The 17,822-nt window shown below is 45.0% G+C and overlaps 1 protein-coding gene and 1 long non-coding RNA gene across 7 annotated transcripts in view; one reads left to right on the top strand and one right to left on the bottom strand.

The window, feature by feature from the left end:
• Positions 1-17,822, bottom strand: part of LOC310770526 — a 170,515-nt gene that overhangs the window by 88,719 nt on the left and 63,974 nt on the right. For 2 of the 3 annotated variants that reach the window (XR_014552224.1, XR_014552225.1), the window contains exon 5: positions 13,399-16,186. This is a non-coding gene — a long non-coding RNA (uncharacterized lncRNA). Of the gene's footprint in view, positions 1-13,398; positions 16,187-17,822 lie in introns of those variants that run through there. The other variant, XR_014552223.1, reaches the window with a different exon arrangement.
• Positions 1-17,822, top strand: part of GALNTL6 (polypeptide N-acetylgalactosaminyltransferase like 6) — a 440,162-nt gene that overhangs the window by 402,312 nt on the left and 20,028 nt on the right. For all 4 annotated transcript variants that reach the window (XM_083631200.1, XM_083631203.1, XM_083631202.1 and 1 more), the window contains exons 10-11: positions 7,606-7,827; positions 17,544-17,660. In XM_083631200.1, coding sequence (XP_083487326.1) covers positions 7,606-7,827; positions 17,544-17,660 — 339 coding nt within the window. The remainder of the gene's footprint in view (positions 1-7,605; positions 7,828-17,543; positions 17,661-17,822) is intronic.

Below are 17,822 nucleotides of genomic sequence, written 5' to 3'. Positions count from 1 at the left end.
AGCGTTTGCTGTTAGGCGTTGTTTCCGATGTGGGTCTTCAGCGCATCTAAAACGACAATGTCCTGAGTTGGTCAAGTCTCAGTTGCCGGTGCAGGAGCAGAGACGAGATCAGCAGCAGCAGCAGCAGCGGAAAAAGAAGTTCTTCAAACAAAAACAGTCGGCTCAGCTGGTGACCGCCGAGGTCAAGATGGCTGATGAGAAACAAGCTGTCTGGGTGGTCGATTCGGGAGCGTCTCGGCACATCGTAAATTCAGATGAATTGTTTGTTTCCAAGAACTCAGCACAGCGCAGCCAGGTGGCTCTAGCAGATGGAAGTACTTCCGAAGTGATTTCGGGGGGTGCAGTTTTTGTTCCTTGTCTTCGTGAATGCCTGCAAAATGTACTTTATGTGCCTTCATTAAGGAGCAATCTGATGTCTGTAGATTGTTTGCTAAAAGCTGGGTTTAAAGTGTATTTTGAAGGAGACAGTTGCATTATTAAGAAGGCTGGTGAGACTTTAGGCACTGCTAAGTCAGAGGGAGGCTTGTTTTGGCTTAAAGCGGGATCTCAAGTTGCAGCAGTAGTCAGTAAATCTCAGCCTGCAGTGAATAACAAAGCTATACATGACAACTGTGTGCACTTATTGCATAGGAAAATGGGGCATGCTGGCTGGAAAAGTATACTAAAAATGTCTGAATTGGCTGATGGGGGTAATTTAAAGAGTTGTAACAAGTACCTTGATTGTAATGTTTGTAAAAAGGTTAAAACCCACAGAGTCTCTTACCCCAGAAGTGACAGAGTTAGTGAGTCACCGCTACAGCTGGTTCACATGGACGTAATTGGTCCGTTTGCTGTAAGCAGGGGTGGATCGCGTTTTTCATTAACAATTGTGGATGACGCCACGCGTTATTCTTGGGTTTATCCCATGAAGAATAAGGGTGACGTGTTCACTAAGTTTAAAGGCTGGGTGGCATCTGTGGAAAGATTTCTGTCCATTAAACTCAGAAGGATTCAGACGGACAGAGGTGGCGAATTTATGTCAAATGCTTTTAGAGATTGGTTACAAAAGCGTGGCATTGGGCATAGAAAAACGAACGCTTTTTCCCCAGAGGAGAATGGCGTTGCAGAGCGAAAAAACAGATCTTTACAAGACATGATGTTTGCCATGCTTGATGATGCTGATTTGCCCATGTCTTATTGGGGGGAGAGCATGCTCACCGCGTGTTATCTCCAAAATAGGCTCTTTCATCAAACAATAGGTACAACTCCGTACTTTAAATTGTTTCAGAAAAAACCCAAAATTGACCATTTGCATGTGTTTGGATCAAAAGCCTGGGTATTAATTCCAAAACAAATGAGAAAGAAGGGAGATCCTAAGACCAAACAGTTAGTGTTTGTGGGTTACCAGGAGCTGGGAAAAGGTTTCCGCTTTGCTGAAGGGACAAATGGCATTGTGATCTCCAGGAATGCCACTTTTTGTGAACATAGTGGCTGGGAGAGACTACATGCCAATACTGAGGTTTGGTTTGAACCTTCCCAGGAGCTTCATGACTCTGAAGGTAAACATAGAGAATCAGAGTCTGAGGGGGAGGAAAGTTCAGATAAGAGCTCTCAAGAAAGTGGAATTAGCCAGAGACCAGTTGCTAAGCAACAAAAGAGAGGTCGTAGTTCTGAGGAGGAAAGTGGGTCAGAAGAAAAATTTTCTCCCAGAAGATCTAAAAGACAAAACAAAGGAGTGCCTCCGGTGCGTTTTTCTCCAGATACTGCAAATGTGTTTAGTGTAATTGCAGAGCCCAAGAGTTTTCAGGAGGTGCTAAAGTTACCAAAAGAGGAGGCAGAGCTCTGGAAACAGGCAATGGAGGAAGAGATGTCCTCTCTGAATGAGCACAAGGTTTTTACACCAGTAGCAGCGCCTGAGGGGGCAAAGATTGTAGGCTGCAGGTGGGTGTACAAACTTAAACCTCTGGTGACAGGAAAGTACAAATACAAAGCTCGTTTAGTGGCTCAAGGATACTCTCAGAGGCCCGGTTAGGACATATCTAGGGTTGGAAGTGTGCTGGGCCCAAGATGGCAGCTGCCTAATTAGTCAGCAGAACAAAGTTAAACAACTACTGACTACATACAGGATGCAGGATTGCAAAGGGGCAGTGGTGCCTATGGATCCAGGTTTCATAAAAACACTTCATACAGATGAGAGTCCTGAATTTGAACATCCTGATGTATATCATTCTGTAATTGGAAGTTTATTGTATCTAGCACAGTGGTCCAGACCTGATATTAGCTATGCAGTAGGCATATTAAGTAGATTGGTCTCAAAACCCACACTAAATGCCTGGAAAGGGGTAAAACAAGTTCTGAGATACCTCAAACAGACAATTGGCTATATGTTACAATTAAATTCTTCAGAGGATGAAATGTTGAGTTGCTACTGTGATAGTGACTGGGGAAATTTGCCGGATAGAAAATCTGTCACAGGACTAGTCATAATGGTCGGTGGAGCTTTAATCAGCTGGCGGTCACGCAAGCAAGACGTTGTAAGTGTGTCATCAACGGAATCAGAGTACGCCGCGTTGAGTGAATTGTGCAACGAGGTGATTTATTTCAAGCATTTGTTAACAGATTTAAATGTAAATTGTGGAGAACCAGTACAAGTTTACATTGATAATCAAGCTTGTATAACCTTAAGTAAAACAGAGGGTTTCAAATCGCGTTCCAAACATATCTCTGTAAAATACCAAAATGTGCGTTGCTGTGTACAAGACAATGTAATCACCTGTACTTATGTATCAAATGAAGAAAATGTAGCAGATGTGTTAACTAAACCATTGGCAAAGGTAAAGAACAAGCGAATGTGCAAGGGTTTAGGTTTGCTGGAAAAATAATCTCCTACATAGGTGTATTTGATGTTAATTGTCCAGCAGAATCTGTGAGGGGGTGTTCAGTTTCTGTTAATTGGTTCTCATGGGAAACTTACAGATTCTGGCTTCACACAATTAACTCAAGGCCGTGTCAATTTACTCTTGGCAGAAAGCCAAGGTCAGCTTGACCTAGAAACTACTTACTCTGATTGGTTAACGACCAGCACTCAACTCTGTTATCTAGGGATTGCTAGCACAGTTTGGTGTGTTAGGTGTGTTAGGAGTAGGAGTGCTGTGTATGGTTAAGAGAGAGAGAGAAAGAAAGGATTTATTTTGCTTTGTTTTGTATGCAGAAACTCTGCTGGTTTTATTTTTCCTTTTAATAAATCCTGTAAATAGTTATTCTGAGTCTAGCTGACTAGTCATTTCCACCTCAACTAGCTTCTTCGCTGTGCAGGAAAACTCTGCTACGTTTGGGCTAAAGCCATTAGAGCTATGCCTGACACTTCAAAGTTCCATGAATTCATGGGTTCTGCGCCTAATGCTGGTGTGTTAAATAACTGGTAAACGGTAGCTGTGTCTTTCCTTAAGTAACTAAGCTAGGAGCGACTGGCAAATTGCTAAATAATACAGCACATAGTATAATTTTATAAATGTGCTCAAGAGGGGGCAAACTTCTGCAAGGGTATCTCTGCAGTGGCAACCTCATGAGGTTTGAAGAATTCTGCATTTCAATGATCCGGAACTGATGTGCAGCTGGGGGAGGGGTGCCATGCGCTTTCTAGTTTCTGTCCCATTTGCCCATACTGTCAAAATATGACGGCTCAGAAATTTCTCAGAAGGATGAACTTGTATTGTTTTTCATAAACAAACGAACAAACAAAAACTCCTGTCATTTAAGAACAAGGACTCCCGAGCTATCATCTCCTAAACAGCTCTAATTTCACATCCCCAGTTCCTGCTGGCATAAATGTTTTTCTTTCTGTTGTGGAGACAAAGCAGGTGGTAACCTATCTTGCTGTGCCAGCTGAAATGTGCTCCATTTGTTCTCTATCTCGCTCCCTTTGTATTCAGATAAGTCTTATAGGTTCTGAGACATCTAGCTTTGTTCAGACGCTCGAAGCACAGCAGATTAATCAAATTCAAGAGAGGTGCTTCTAAATGAATGTCGGAAGCAAATCACAATGGGAGAAGTCATTCTAAGCAGAAACATTATCTTACGCCACAGATTATGAGATGAGTATTGCTCTTCATCTTCTCACAGAAGATACCCTTCAGTGCTCTATGACTAGTACTCTATTAAACAGCTAGCGTCGCCGAGGTTGCAAGTTCTGCTTTTGAAGTGGGGTGTATGTGACACGTCCACTCTCAAAATATCCTCTCAATGAAACCTTGATCCGGGAGTCTGATCAAAGAGAAAAATAAAATATGAAAATGTACTTCCATCTAGTGGGGAGAAAACAGAGGAAACAACACTAGGGTAATGCTTGCAACCTCCTGTTTTTAGAACATGTGGGTGCTCCTTCAGATTAGAGGTGAACTGCAGGTAATTCAGTAAATGACACAACGAATCATATAATTGAAAAGTTGGAAGGGGCCACAGGGATTATCTAGTCCAACCACCTGCTATGCAGGAATCCTTTGCCCAACGTGGGGCTCAAACTCATTACCCTGAGATTAAGAGTCTCATGCTGTACACACTGAGCTATCCCAGCTTTCGTAGAGCTCTTCCTAGACTGGATTGCTGCAGATGACACATATTGTATTGTATTTTTAAGATTGTCTCATTTATTATTATTTTTAAAATGTTGCAGGTAGAGAATTCTAGCTGACAACTCTCTCTTATCACAAGGATTTTTAATGTGGGGGGAGCCATTTAAAAATATGATGCTCCCAGCTGCTGTCTGAAGTGCTACAGATCAGTTTTGGGGAGCTTAGCCCAGTGTTTCCCAACCAGGGGCCATATGGCCCCCCCGGGGGGGGAGAATATTCCAAAGAGGGCACAGGTGAAAAATGTGTAAATGGGGGGCCACAGCACAAGGCTAGGGGGCCACAGAGGGAAGTGAGAAGTGAAGGGGGGAAATCCTTTTTAAAAAAACAAATCCTGATTGGCTAGCTATCTGCTTGGCCAAGCACAAGTGGTCAGCACACCAGGGCCCAGCACTCCTTTGTGCCAGGTGCGTTTTCTTGGAGAAGTCCTGGTTTATGTTTTTTGCAGGAGAAGGCAATTGCTAAGGCTCCCGTTTTGAGCAGTTGAGCCCGCAATCTATAAGCCCCCGGTCAGGCAAGTGCAGCAGTGGGGTGGCAATGGGTAGAGCTGGGCAAGGCAGAGCTGCTTGTTGCTGCCACCAGTGCTGGGCCCAGTGGCAGCCTGGGCCTGATTCTGCAGGGTGCAATCCACCTGAGCGCCTAGTGGATCAAGGCCTTCGAATGTTGCCAAGGGGCGCAGGACTCAGTGGCAGCGTCAGCCCGGCTCTTCAAGGTGTGGGGTGAAATCTACCCCAGCGCTTAGCTGAGCAGGGTCGTCTGGTGCTGCTGACTTGCATCTAGTAAATAACGAAGTGTCTACTCAGAAGAAAGCCACACTGAGTTCAGTGGGTCTTACTCCCAGGTAAGGGTGTGGGGAGCTATAGTGTTTTATCTAGGCAGCCAGGGCTCCTCCGGATGACAAGATCTTTTTGCACCAGGTCAGTGAGGACCAGTTGCTTTTAAAATTATCCCATATATACAGAATTCCCTGTGTGCTTTTTGGACTGTATCTGTAGGTTTCCCCCTCTGTGTCAAATAACTGGGGTCAAATAAGTGCTGTTTACTTTTTATAATACATGGAGAAGATGGATCTCCCTTGGGAGGTTCTGGACTCTCCTTCCTTGGAGGTTTCTAAGCAGAGGTTGGATGGTCATCTGTCATGGATGCTTTAGCTGAGTTTTCTACATTGCAGGGGGTTGCACTAGATAGATGACCCTTGGGGTCCCTTCCATCTCTGTGATTCTATGTTTTTCTGCTTCAACAATATTTCATTATGCTCCTATCATTTTATGTAATTGTATTTTGTATAAATTATAAAAAATATAAATAAAACATGTTCTATTTACAAACAAACCTTTAAATTGCTACCTTTCTACATTTCTATGGGGGGGCATGGGCATAGCCAGGATTTTTGTTAGGGAGGCATTCTTTTGTTGGGGGGCAGAACCTCATATTTGTATTGATTTGTACTTATTTGGAGGGCAACTGCCTCCCCTCTGCTATGCCCATGGGAGGGGCACAGGAAGGAAACAGGGTGGAAGGTCCCACGGTTCAAAATAGGGTGGCAAACACTTCCTCTCAGTACAAAATATGTGGGTTAGATTACTACCACCATGAAGCGTGTCAGAACTGTGTCTCAATCCTTTGCTTGGAAGCAGCTGTGATAATTCATGTTTACATCATTCCTTCTGTTTAAGAAACCCTGATTGCAATAATATTTTATACTGAATGATCAAAACTCAGGGCATGGTGTTTACTTCTGTTGTGTGCTGCATTCCAGCACAGAACAAGTAATGTCTCATATAAGGTGGAACAATTCCTTTTAATAATGAACTCAGGTGTTGAGTGCCAGTGACTATATAGCCATGCAAGTCCACTGAGAACCAAGAGGGAGGTGTCAGCACGGTTAGGAAATCCAAATATCTGAAGAAGTTAAACATTTTAACATTTTTTATGGGGGGGGGGACTAAAGGACAAAGAACTTTATAAGATCTGAGCATGCTCAGTGCTCACATAATGGGGGTGGGGTGGAAAAATGAGAGGCTGGAGATAAAATAATATGGAGCCTGCTGGAAAAGAGAGCATGATTCAGGAGCCCTGAATAGGAGCAACCCACACTGCAACATTTTATTGCAGCTCCCACTTGTAAGAACAAGCAGAGGCGGTGGAAGAGGGGACGCGGTGGGTGCGGGCCGCCCCATGTGTCACCACTGGGGGGGGGGACACAATGTCAGGTGGCACTCACCGCAGGGCCTGCAGCGTTCCTGAGCCAAGCGTCTCTCCTGAGAGAGATGCAGTGGCTTGGGCAAGCACAGGCTCCAAGCTGCCCAAACGGTCCACTTGCTGCCTCCTCACCCCCAGCTGTAGGGCAGCTGAGTGGGAGGAGGCAGGCAGACTCTAGAGGACCTGTGATGCGCCCCACCCCTATGGGCGGCTTGCCCCACCCCTCGGCGCACTGCTCCAGGCACCCGAGCAGCTTCTTCCGCCACTGACAAGAAGTTAGCAGTGTCTTGATGAGGCAAAACAGAAGTCTGTCTCTAGATATTAGTTTTGCAAGCCCATGAATATATTGGGCTTTTAAGGGGGAGTGTTAGGACATCGGATTATACTCAGTATTATCTCTTTAGAAAGAACTTCAAACTCCTACATATTTCCAAATGGAAATGATGTGGAAAATCAACTCAGGCAATCAAGCAACAAGCAAGAGAGATATCTGCAGTAAGATTCCGTGGAAATAATTAAGTGAGCCTTTACTGTATCTCGTTAATTAAATCCCTTTCAGTAATTGCATTGAAGTTTCTGCGGGGGTTTTTGTTGTTTTTTTAAAGGAAGAGAGAAGCCATCAGTCTGACTTTTATCAGGCTCCTAATAGCAATTGAATGCAAAAGGCTTCCATTTGCTTAATGCACAACCATCCAAAGCTAGATAAGGGAATGGCGTATTGTAATTGTGTGTGTGTGTTATCAGTGCTAATACTTAAGCGGGAAGAGATGACTGACTCTTGCTTTCTGCTGCTCAGAACCTGAAGCGCGTGGCAGAAACGTGGATGGATGAATTCGCAGAGTACGTTTACCAGAGGCGGCCTGAGTACAGACACCTCTCCACTGGCGATATCTCAGCCCAGAAAGAGCTTCGCAAGCACCTGAAGTGCAAGGACTTCAAGTGGTTCATGGCTGCGGTGGCTTGGGATGTCCCTAAATATTTCCCTCCGGTGGAGCCACCACCTGCTTCCTGGGGAGAGGTGAGGAACATTATCGAATATGAGCCAGTTGCTTCAGGTGCTGTCGGATGCAACACTACATTCCCTGCGAAGTGGCTGCTATGGTGACAAAGAATTCACAAAATTGGTTCCAACTTCCGTGGCCAAAGAGGTCAGTAAGGGAGCGGGTAGCAGTTGGAACCACCACAGTAGCCGTGGTTGAAGTAAGAAACGTTTTGCCTGTGACCCTTTATAATTATCTAAGCAGTGTCTAGCAGCACCGCACTGTGGACGCACATGCGAAAATGTTTTCAAAATGCTAAGATCCTTGTTGCCATGCTAATAATAATAATAATAATAATAATAATAATAATAATAATAATAATATGCTGCCTATCTGACTGAGTTGCCCCAGTCGCTCTGGGTGGAGCTGCAGAGCCATTGGTGTGTAATTACTATTTAACAATTGTCTTTTATGCTTTTAAGCATTTTGTGTTGTTTTAATTTGTGTAAGCTGCCTTCAGTCCTGGTCTGGAGAAAAGGCAGGCTATTCGTATTATTAATAATAGTAATAATAAACTTGACACTGCTGCTTATCCAGCCAGGGCTGGGACAAATGCACTGGCAGGAATGCCAGATTGGTGGCATACTTTCTGCCTGCACACTCATCCTGCCCCAGTCTTGGCATGACTCCATCCTGTCCAGATAACTAGCAGTGACACCAGTATCAGGAGTGTAGCTCTACCTCCCCACTCCTGACATGCGCTGCTACTGGTGGACTGGTGATTGCTGTATGTATTGTTGCGCTGAGTTCTGTGCCACTTCTGACATTTGAACTATACAATATTTGTGTGTGTGACAGTGTGTGTGTGCAAATGGCAGCTTGGCTTCCCAGTTTTCCTATCCCCCGTTTTCTCACATTTACACACAACAGCAACACACACACACATTTTGCCTTTCTCCTTGCAAAACTCTGTCTGCTGCAAATGAGTGATTGATTGGCAGCATGTGTTCTTGCAAAGGCTAAACGTGAATTTTGAACACCACCAAGCGTACCCTTGAAGCAACCTGCTATTTTGGGTTTCTTTGTGCCTCCAGCCATGCAGAGTGCTGGAAGGGAACGTGGTGCATCTGGCCTCCTGTTTTGCCTTTTCATCACTCGAAGCAAATGCACAAAGTCAGATGGATTTGCAGAGGGGTGCAATGTGAAAGTCACTGCTTGGTGAATTCATTGCTAGCTATTTTACACTTGGGCCTGTGTTCTGGCTGTGATTCTGTGGCCACAGAATTTGGACTCCTCAAAATCTCACTAAAAAACAAGGACACTATCCACCTTTACATGGATGCAACCTCTCACATCTGGAGGGTTGGCCCAGAGCTCACCAGAGTCCCCTTCACTGTCTCCCCTTTTTGGACTGACTAGTGTCAATTGTAGTCTGCTGGCTATTTTATAAGCTTTTGGTGCTCATCCAGCTGTTGGTGTTCTCCTTCATTTAGCTCTTGGGGCTTCTCCAGATGGCCTATATATTGTGCATTCATCCTGGTTTGCTGACAAAAAGCTTATGTGAAGTTTAGACTGTGTTCAGAATACTTTCCTGTTTGCAGGGCACTTAGATGACAATAAGCATTCATCCTTTTATTCGGGTGTTGGTTGTGGTGGGCCAATGTACCTCTTCCCATTAGACATTCACACAACTCACACTTTTCAATGTGTTTCCCCATCACTTTCCTAAGCGCAAAAAAGTCTGCTTCTCTTTTAAAGTGGATTAGTTGTACTAGGGCAACAGAGCCCTTTGATCCATGAACTGTGCAGACCTACATTTATGATATGTGCTTGAATGATATGTGTCCCACATTCAGGGCAGTCAGGACACACCTTTACTCTTCCTCAATCTCGGGCTATTCTGTCCATCTGAATACAGATTCTCACTCAGCCTCCTTTGGACCTAATAGCTGCACCTTATATAGATGAGGATACACAACCCCATCGAGGGCCAATAGTGCCGAGTAACAAAATGCAGCTAGGATTGTTTGGGGGCTTTTTCATTCTTTGGACCTTACCCTGATCCTTTTCTCTTCTCCTGCCATCAGCGATTCCCAAACTCATTGTGATGGATAAGCAAACCCACTTCCTGGCTTCTCCAAACTTGCCTAAATCTGAATGAAAGCAAAGCACGCTGCTTTAGCCTCATCTTTGCAGACAACTTAACTCATGAATCTCATGAGGGGCGTTTGGGGAGGGGGGTTGTACCACAGTGACATGAAGGTCCAAAAGGGAGAACTCTGAAGTTGGGCCTAGCAACAAATGCAAGAAAGAATCAAAGTGTTAGAACTGACAAAACTCCTTTGCTGACATTAGTTTCAGAGTTGACACCGTGGCTTTAATGACCCCATCTCAGCCCATCGGCTTGCTGCATTTATGGTGGCATAAAGGCAACGGTTAAAAAAGAATCTCATCTGGAATGCTGCACCCTCTCTTTGCCTGTCAAATTCCCTCCATCAAACCTAATGTCCTTCTGAATTCCAGAGACATTGTTTTATCTGCGCCTGAGCTTCTGTTCCCAACCCTTTTCTTCTTCTTTTTATGGCTTCTTTCTTTTTACGGCTTGCACAAAGGAATCTGTGTGTGCGTGTGTCTGCTTTAAAAAGTTACTAGATATCAGTTGGCTTAAAAGGCAGCTTATTGCTAGGCAGTGAGCCTGTAGATGCTGGTTTGTGAAGTATGCACTGCTCTCTTTCTCTGTCTCGCTAATCACAGTAGCTATGTCTGTTCAAGCGATATGTGCGCTGCTTTAAATTTAAATGCACAGGGCAGCCTTCCTTCTTTTGTATTCTGCACCCTTGAAAATCTTTCAAATGCTCTCCAGTTGCAACACAGCCACTCGAGCATTCAAGTCACTGGGGCTTTGCTATGCGAAAGGCATTTGGTAAATTTGTGGGGCTTGGAAGCCTTTTATGATGCTGTATTGAACTGTGGCGACCCTAACAAGCGAGTCAAGGCACCGACTTTGATAGTCAAGGACAATACACTATTTGAACAGAACATTCCATTGAAAAGCATTTCTGACTTGATTTGCTGTGTGTTCCAGACACTAGAGATTGCTTCATTTAGAAGCTTCAGCCCTTTGCTATATCCAGCATCTGTCATTGTTAAATGCTGCTAGACTGCTGCCCTGTATTTTTCTAATACCATGTAAACTTGGTTTTCAATTAATCTTACCAGGGTAGAAAACAGTCATGGACCTGTCATGGCTAGATCATTGCTTGAAAATGGAGCTTGAGTTGATTGCAACTAGCCAGCCCAGTTTTCAGATTACTACTGCTAGGATTTATCACATGAATATACCACACTTTCCCCAAGGAGACTATTTCTCATGAAGATCTTGGGAGGTGGGCTTGACTGAGAGATGATGAGAGGTTCCTCAGGTCTCCAGTTCTGTCAAATGGATGGATTTTTCTGCCCTCTTGCTGCAGTTTCTAAGAGCTGCATTAAGTGGACAAATGTGATCTCCTTTTCATGAAACGGATTGAAATTCTCTTCTAGTTACTGAACAAGAAGTATCATTTACCCTCTCATGTTATGAAAGGTTTTACATGCAAAGGGCAATTCCTCTTAAGTGTGTTTCTGTGCACGCACATACACACACGTATATATATATGGATCATATGGATGTCCAGATTGACCCTGGGAATAGCTATGCATATAACAATCTTGTATTCATCAGAGGGTACCCAGATGCAAAAAATAACAGGATCCTTTCACCTTTAATAGTTGTGCAGAAGAGAGAACTTCAGCAGGAGTAGCTTGTATGGCAAACTATACCTGCTGAAAGTCTTTCTTCTGCACATCTATTAAAGGTGCAGAAGCCCCATCCTCTTTGGACACCGTAATTCATTGATAAAAAGTCACTCTTGAGAGTGGGATTGAGCCTTTAAAATATAAGATGAGAAGTAGCCATGACTCATTCTGCCACATGTATTTTAATCACAAACCTTGAAAGCTTTTTTTGCTGCAGTGACACCATTCATAAGATCCAGGAGAAGCTGGATGATTTTAGTATTTAAAAGTGCTGGGCTATAAGGATAATTCATTCATATTTCCATCTCATCGAAGTGAAGCCTTTCACTGCTGCTGCCACCGGTAGCCTGTCAGTTCTGTTATTCTTTCCCAGATCTTTTTCATTTTAAATTAAAGCAAATTTGCTTAATTAGGACTGTAGTTGGGGTGCCAATAACAGATGAAAGGGCGTGTGGCTCTCTCACTGTGTGATTAGCAGGCTGATGTTGTGGGTCATTATTTTTAAATGTAGAACACTCATTTATAGTTATTGCATCCATTCCCCACCCCCGAAGAGTTAATGAGAGAGATTTAAAATAATTAAGGCGTTTAGGGAGACACATTGAGAGGTTTTCAGACCTGATCGGGTCATCTGGAGGGGGGATAAGCTTGCCCTCTAATAATAAGGCTATGCTTAAAGGCTGCGCTCCTATATACATTTACCTGAGAGTAAGTGCCACTGAAAACAATGTGACTTTCGTCCAAGTAGACACGTATAGGATTGAATTGGAATGCCATATACAGGATGGGAAGGCAGGTGTAAGATTGCTCTGGCACCACCCACTAATCTTCCCTTTTGGAGTTTTTACTTGGAAGGGTGCAGTTCACCTGCCTGGTGGCTTCTAGACTCTGGTTGTGGCAGAGGCCAGAATCTCTTCTCCCCACACTTCTGCAGTCTCAGGACATCCAGCACTCAGGGTAGTGTTCTTTCTGACTGTGAAGTGGGGAGCAAGCTCTGTGCAGCTGCTCCTTCTCTGATTGATGGCTGGGGCCAGGCGAGTCTTCTTCTTGCTAGAGTCTTCTTGTGGCTCTTTTCCTCTGAACAATGGCAGAGGCCAGAGTGGTCTTCCCCCTGCTTCTGAAGTCCCAGGGCAAGGAGATTAGGTGGCTTCTTGGGTTCCTTCCATCTTTACTAATGGATTTCTGCTAAGGATTCAGTTTGCATTTAAAGGGGAAACTACCTAATTTATATAAGTCTGAAACAATATGCAAACCTGTTGAAATTTGCACTTCTTCGAATTTTGCAGGGCAACTCTATGGCTGTAGCTATTTAACAACCTGCATGTTGAGTATTCTCAGAGGTTTGTAGCCATGCTAATCTCATTGAATGAGTGTCTGGGTGCTCTTGGCTTTAATTTTAAATCCAAATATTGCTGCTGATGACACTAATAGTACGCCTGCCAATTTCCTAAATGTCATGATTGTAGGGAAATAACACCACCCATATATTGGCCTCTCATCCACGTTAGATCTTATCGTTGCTCACAGTACGTTGTGAGCTGCATGAGCTTGGGATGTTTCCATTAGGCATGGAGGGGGGACATGGAGGCCCAGCAGATGTTGATGGAGATAGGAGTCCAACAAGATCTGCAGAGTCACAGGTCCCCCACTCCTGCTATTAAGAATATTTGGATATGGAGCCTTTCCTTTATTCATGTGCTGGATCAGTTTCCATCCATCCATCCTCTGCAAATCTGTGATTCCTCCATTCTTGTTCTGTGCAGCTGGTACTCTGTGCTGATCAACATTGACAAAAATGAACGAGAGAGTCTATGCTTGTATTTATTTATTTTTTTAGTTGGCTCTCTGTTTTCATGGACGTGCAGCATCTTAAGTGAATGTGCTCCCATCTCCTTAATGCTGGCTGACAACAGGACATGCTTACACGGTTTTCCACTCAGCATTACAGAGCGGCAATCTTTCATCAGCCATATGTCTTGCAAAAGTAGTCCCCAAGGTGGTGCCAAAGAGTTTGCATTTCCTGCGCATATCCTTGCAAGCTGCTGTCACAACTTGGGCCACTTCAACTTTGCCTTGGACTGGAATACTGTCAAACTGCCATTCCTTACCTGGGTCTTAGGAGGTTTCCGTTGAGACAGTGGCAAAACCCAATGAAGTCCATGCGTGTAATTGCAGAACCAACCTGTCCCCAGCTGCTCTTGCCACTGGACCACAATATGCTTCTGAGCCTCAGATACGGTTAGTCTGCAAGTTATAGGGCTAACTGAGCACCCAACAGTGCACAATCATATTGTGCAATATTTACATATTAAAGCAGGGATGAGGAAGGTTGTTTTTTTCAGCCAGAGGGCTGCCTTCCCTTTTGGGCAACTTCTCAAGGGCCATAGGCCAGTGGTAGGTGGGGTCTGAGGCAGAGGTGAGTGGAACAAGAAATGTTACCTCTGGACAGTAGGCTACTTTCTACACACACTCACATGCCACACTGCATCCTCCAGCCAAGCAAGCAAGAGGCACTACGTGAGTTCAAGGGCATCTTCCAGCCATGCAAAAAGACTCAAGAGTGTGACGCAGGGCCAATGAATTGGGTGACCTGGGGAGTGTTCCCAGGGCCAGATACAGAGGCCAGATCTGGATCTGAGGCTTCCCAACCCAGCAGCAACATTTGGTGTTCAGAAGGCAGGCGAGCAATGCCACCTTACCTGTGCTGTCCCAGCAACCACTACTGACCCTGGTAAGAGTGGCATCTACCCACTTTTTGCTTCTGGTCACACCCACCACTGTTGTGCAGCCCCCGGGAGATTCCACACAATGGCAAGCGGCCCTTGGGGTGGATAAAGTTATCCACCCCATCATACCCAAAGGTTATGGTAGCTTCCATCTTCCTTTTAGTAGCTGCAAGAGATAATTCACCTCCTGCAAAGCAAAGCAGGGGGGAATCCAAGGAGGAGCTGCTGGCATTATCTAGGATGACATAGGAGCAAAGCATCCAGCAGTGCTAAGCAGATTTGTTCCTAAGTAAATGATAGATGCTGAGAGGGTGCAACTTATGTGGTGACTTCAGAAGCTCAGCTTTTGAGATCTAAGTAGTGCTGGTTCAGTGTTTATACTACATTTTTTAAGATTTGCCTTGAGACAGTCTTTAAACCTTTTTGTTGACCACCAGCATTACACTTTCCATTTTTAAGTTCGGAATAGAGTAGTTGCTTTGGGATACGATGATCAGGCATCCGCACAACATGAAACCAATGTCCCCACTGTGGAAGGACGTGTGGATCTAGAACTGGCCTCCACAGTCACTTACAGACTCATTGTTAAAACCGTGTTTATGGAAGACAATCTTACTCGGCTATGAGTGATCGCCAAAGAAGAAGTAGTGCTGGTTCAAGTGACCATTGCAGCCCAAAGGCCAGTGTATATTTTCAAGGTTTTTTAAATCCAGTAGCACCGGATAAGTCAGAATAGAAGGGGATGAGTCAGCCATGGATGCACCAGGTGAGAAAGAGCAATGAGACTAGCAACCGAATTCAAACCATCCAAGCAAGAAGAAGCTTCTTTTTGCCCAAAGGGAGGCAAGACGCCCTGAGGCTCAGCCAGCCAATGTAGCTCCGATTCCCTCCCCCATCCAGTTGTCTGCTACGGGGAAGCAGGCTTTGACAAGCCTCATTCCCATCACTCATTCACAGCCACTTGAGGCCCTGGGAAGATTCAGTCCAAAGCCTCGCCTGCTGAAAAGCAGGATGTATTCTTTCGCTGCTAAACCTCCACAATCTTCCTCCACCAGCCCTCAGGCCCTTTCTCAAGTCTTTTATCTGGAGCCATCTGACAAGCCTGGGTCCAAAGACATCTTCATTAGGTATCTGCTGGCTGCTCTGTAAGCTTCCACACGTATTCATGGCTGCGTCCAGCCAAATCTGCAGGGGATTTAATGCCGAAATAAGGATAAGTGCTGGGCTTCGGCTTAAGAACTTCTCTGATCTGTGATTGGTTCAGAAAGGAGTTCTTCTGACTATACTTTTCCCAGACACGTCTGGTTGCTAATGGAAAGCATAGGGGAGGCTTGTCCATTAGGGTCAGTGGAGCATTGCCCCACCAAGCTGAATCCAGCCTCAGCCTACTTACAACTGGTCAAGGTTTCCACCGACTTTCAGCTGCTGCTTCCTTAGCCTCAGGGTTGATTTTGTAGAATTCAGCAGGGAGGAACAGCGGTGTAGCTAGCTGCTCAGGCACCTGGGACACCAAGGGGGCAGGGCAAGCTGCCCATGTGAGCCTGGCAGGGCACTCTAGGTGGAGTCTGACCTACTGTTGGCCTCCTTGCCTTCTGCCCAATGGGAATGGTCTCCACTGGGAAAGTCTGATGGGTAAGCTGAACTTTGATCTTCCAGGTGTTCCTGCTCGCATGTGCTCCTCATTCAAGTAGATAAGATTCTAGAACTGCTTATTCCTAGATCAGTACAGCAGTTGGTTATTTTGGCTGGCCAGTGTATTACATATGTCAGGGATGGAAAACTTCAGGCCTGGGGGCCAAATGCAGCCCACCATTCCTCTCTGTCGGGTTCTCCCTAGGCCAGGCTCCACCCCAGGCCAATCCTGCTCCACACCTTCCTGCAAGAGACAGGAGAGAGAGGCTCATGCTCATTTTGGTCCTTCCAAGTCTCTGCAAACATTAGGGAGGGATCTGCCTCCTCTTACTTGGTTATTTAAAGTGCCATCACTGGGAGAAGCAAAGCTCTGAACTCTCTCCAGGCAGAAGCCATGGACGGTGAAAGGGCAGAGGATCAAGCAGCACAAAGATAGTCTGAACAACTCAAAGCCCAAAAGGCACAAGCATCCTCCCCCTACTCTCACTTTCTCCCAAAACCTCTCATTAACAACACCCTTCCCCCTTTGCACAAAAGTGCACCAAGCATCACTTGTCAGAAAAAGTGTTTGTGTGTGTGTGTGTGTGTGTGTGTGTGTGTGTGTGTGAAAGTAGGAGCTAGAAATGCTGGGGGGGAGTTTGAACTTTGACTCTGTCCTGTGTTCACTTTTTCTGTTCTTGGGAGTAAATCCCACTGTATCTGAGAAGATGTATAGAATAGTGGCCGCAGATGGTAGCCCCCACAAAGGTGATTTCCAGGGCCGTGGAGCTGAGGGACAAAAGCTTCACCAGTAAGAGCTGGGGGTGGCTAGAGGGGCATGGAAACCAACCAGGCACTTTGCATCTGGCAAAGACATCCCTACACTCTCTCTGCCCTCTGGTGTGGACAGACAGCAGGCTGAACGGAAACACATTAAAGTGCAATGCCGCATACAATGCTGTACACATTCAAATTGAAATACAACAAAACAAAAGCAACCTCACTGTGTTTTAAGCCAATAATGTGCACAAGCCTTTGATCCATTCACATTCCCTGAAATCTGTTGATGATATTGACTAGGCAAGGTACTAAATTCTGATGTTGCTGTTAATTCATGCTGAATAATGTGAATTTGCATAACTGCCGGTGTTTATGCGTAATGACCAGTCTATATAGCAGCAGGACCAGCCTAAAACATTTGGTGCCTGAGAAATAGCAGCAAATGGTGTTCCCCTCCTGCCTCCCACTTAAAGTTAAGATGCATAGGACCCAAGGCTAGCCAAATGGCAGCTGGAACAGAAAATCCCATAAGTACCTCTTCCCCAAGGTCCTTCCCCGAGCAAAAAATTCATTCATTCATTCACTGAAATAAACAGAAACAAATTGAAAACTAACCTTTTTCGTGACCCCCCAAAATCTGCTACCTGAGGCAATTGTCTAATGGTAGGGCCAGCCTAGACTTACAGTAATTCTAACAGAGGTATCAGAAAACAGCTGGTGTCTTCATCAAACTGATTTAGGCTGTGCACAAGACACACGCATCGCAGAAGTAAATTATTCTCTTCCTTTTCAGGTTTCTAAGCTGCATTTTGGTTCATAATGGTGGTTGCTTACTTTTCCAGATTCGAAACGTGGCAGCAAACCTCTGTGTGGACAGTAAGCACGGAGGTACAGGCACAGAACTGAGGCTGGACATCTGTGTGAAGGATGGCTCTGAACGGACCTGGTCACATGAGCAGGTATTTGGACCATCACATGGTTTTTCCTCTATTCCAAGATTGTAAAGGATTTCTCAGGCTAGTCCCTCTGGCTGACACACCCCTTCCTAACGCATTCATCATCTCCGTCTAGAATAGCACATGTACCCCCTCTTGCGCAGAGTCCTGAGCACAAGAGTTGTG

The sequence above is a fragment of the Podarcis filfolensis genome (genome assembly GCF_964270895.1).
Source record: "Podarcis filfolensis genome assembly, chromosome: 9".
Taxonomy (NCBI): Eukaryota; Metazoa; Chordata; class Lepidosauria; order Squamata; family Lacertidae; genus Podarcis; species Podarcis filfolensis.
The sequence above is the reverse complement of the archived record's forward strand: the minus strand, read 5'-3'. Positions and strand labels throughout refer to the sequence as shown.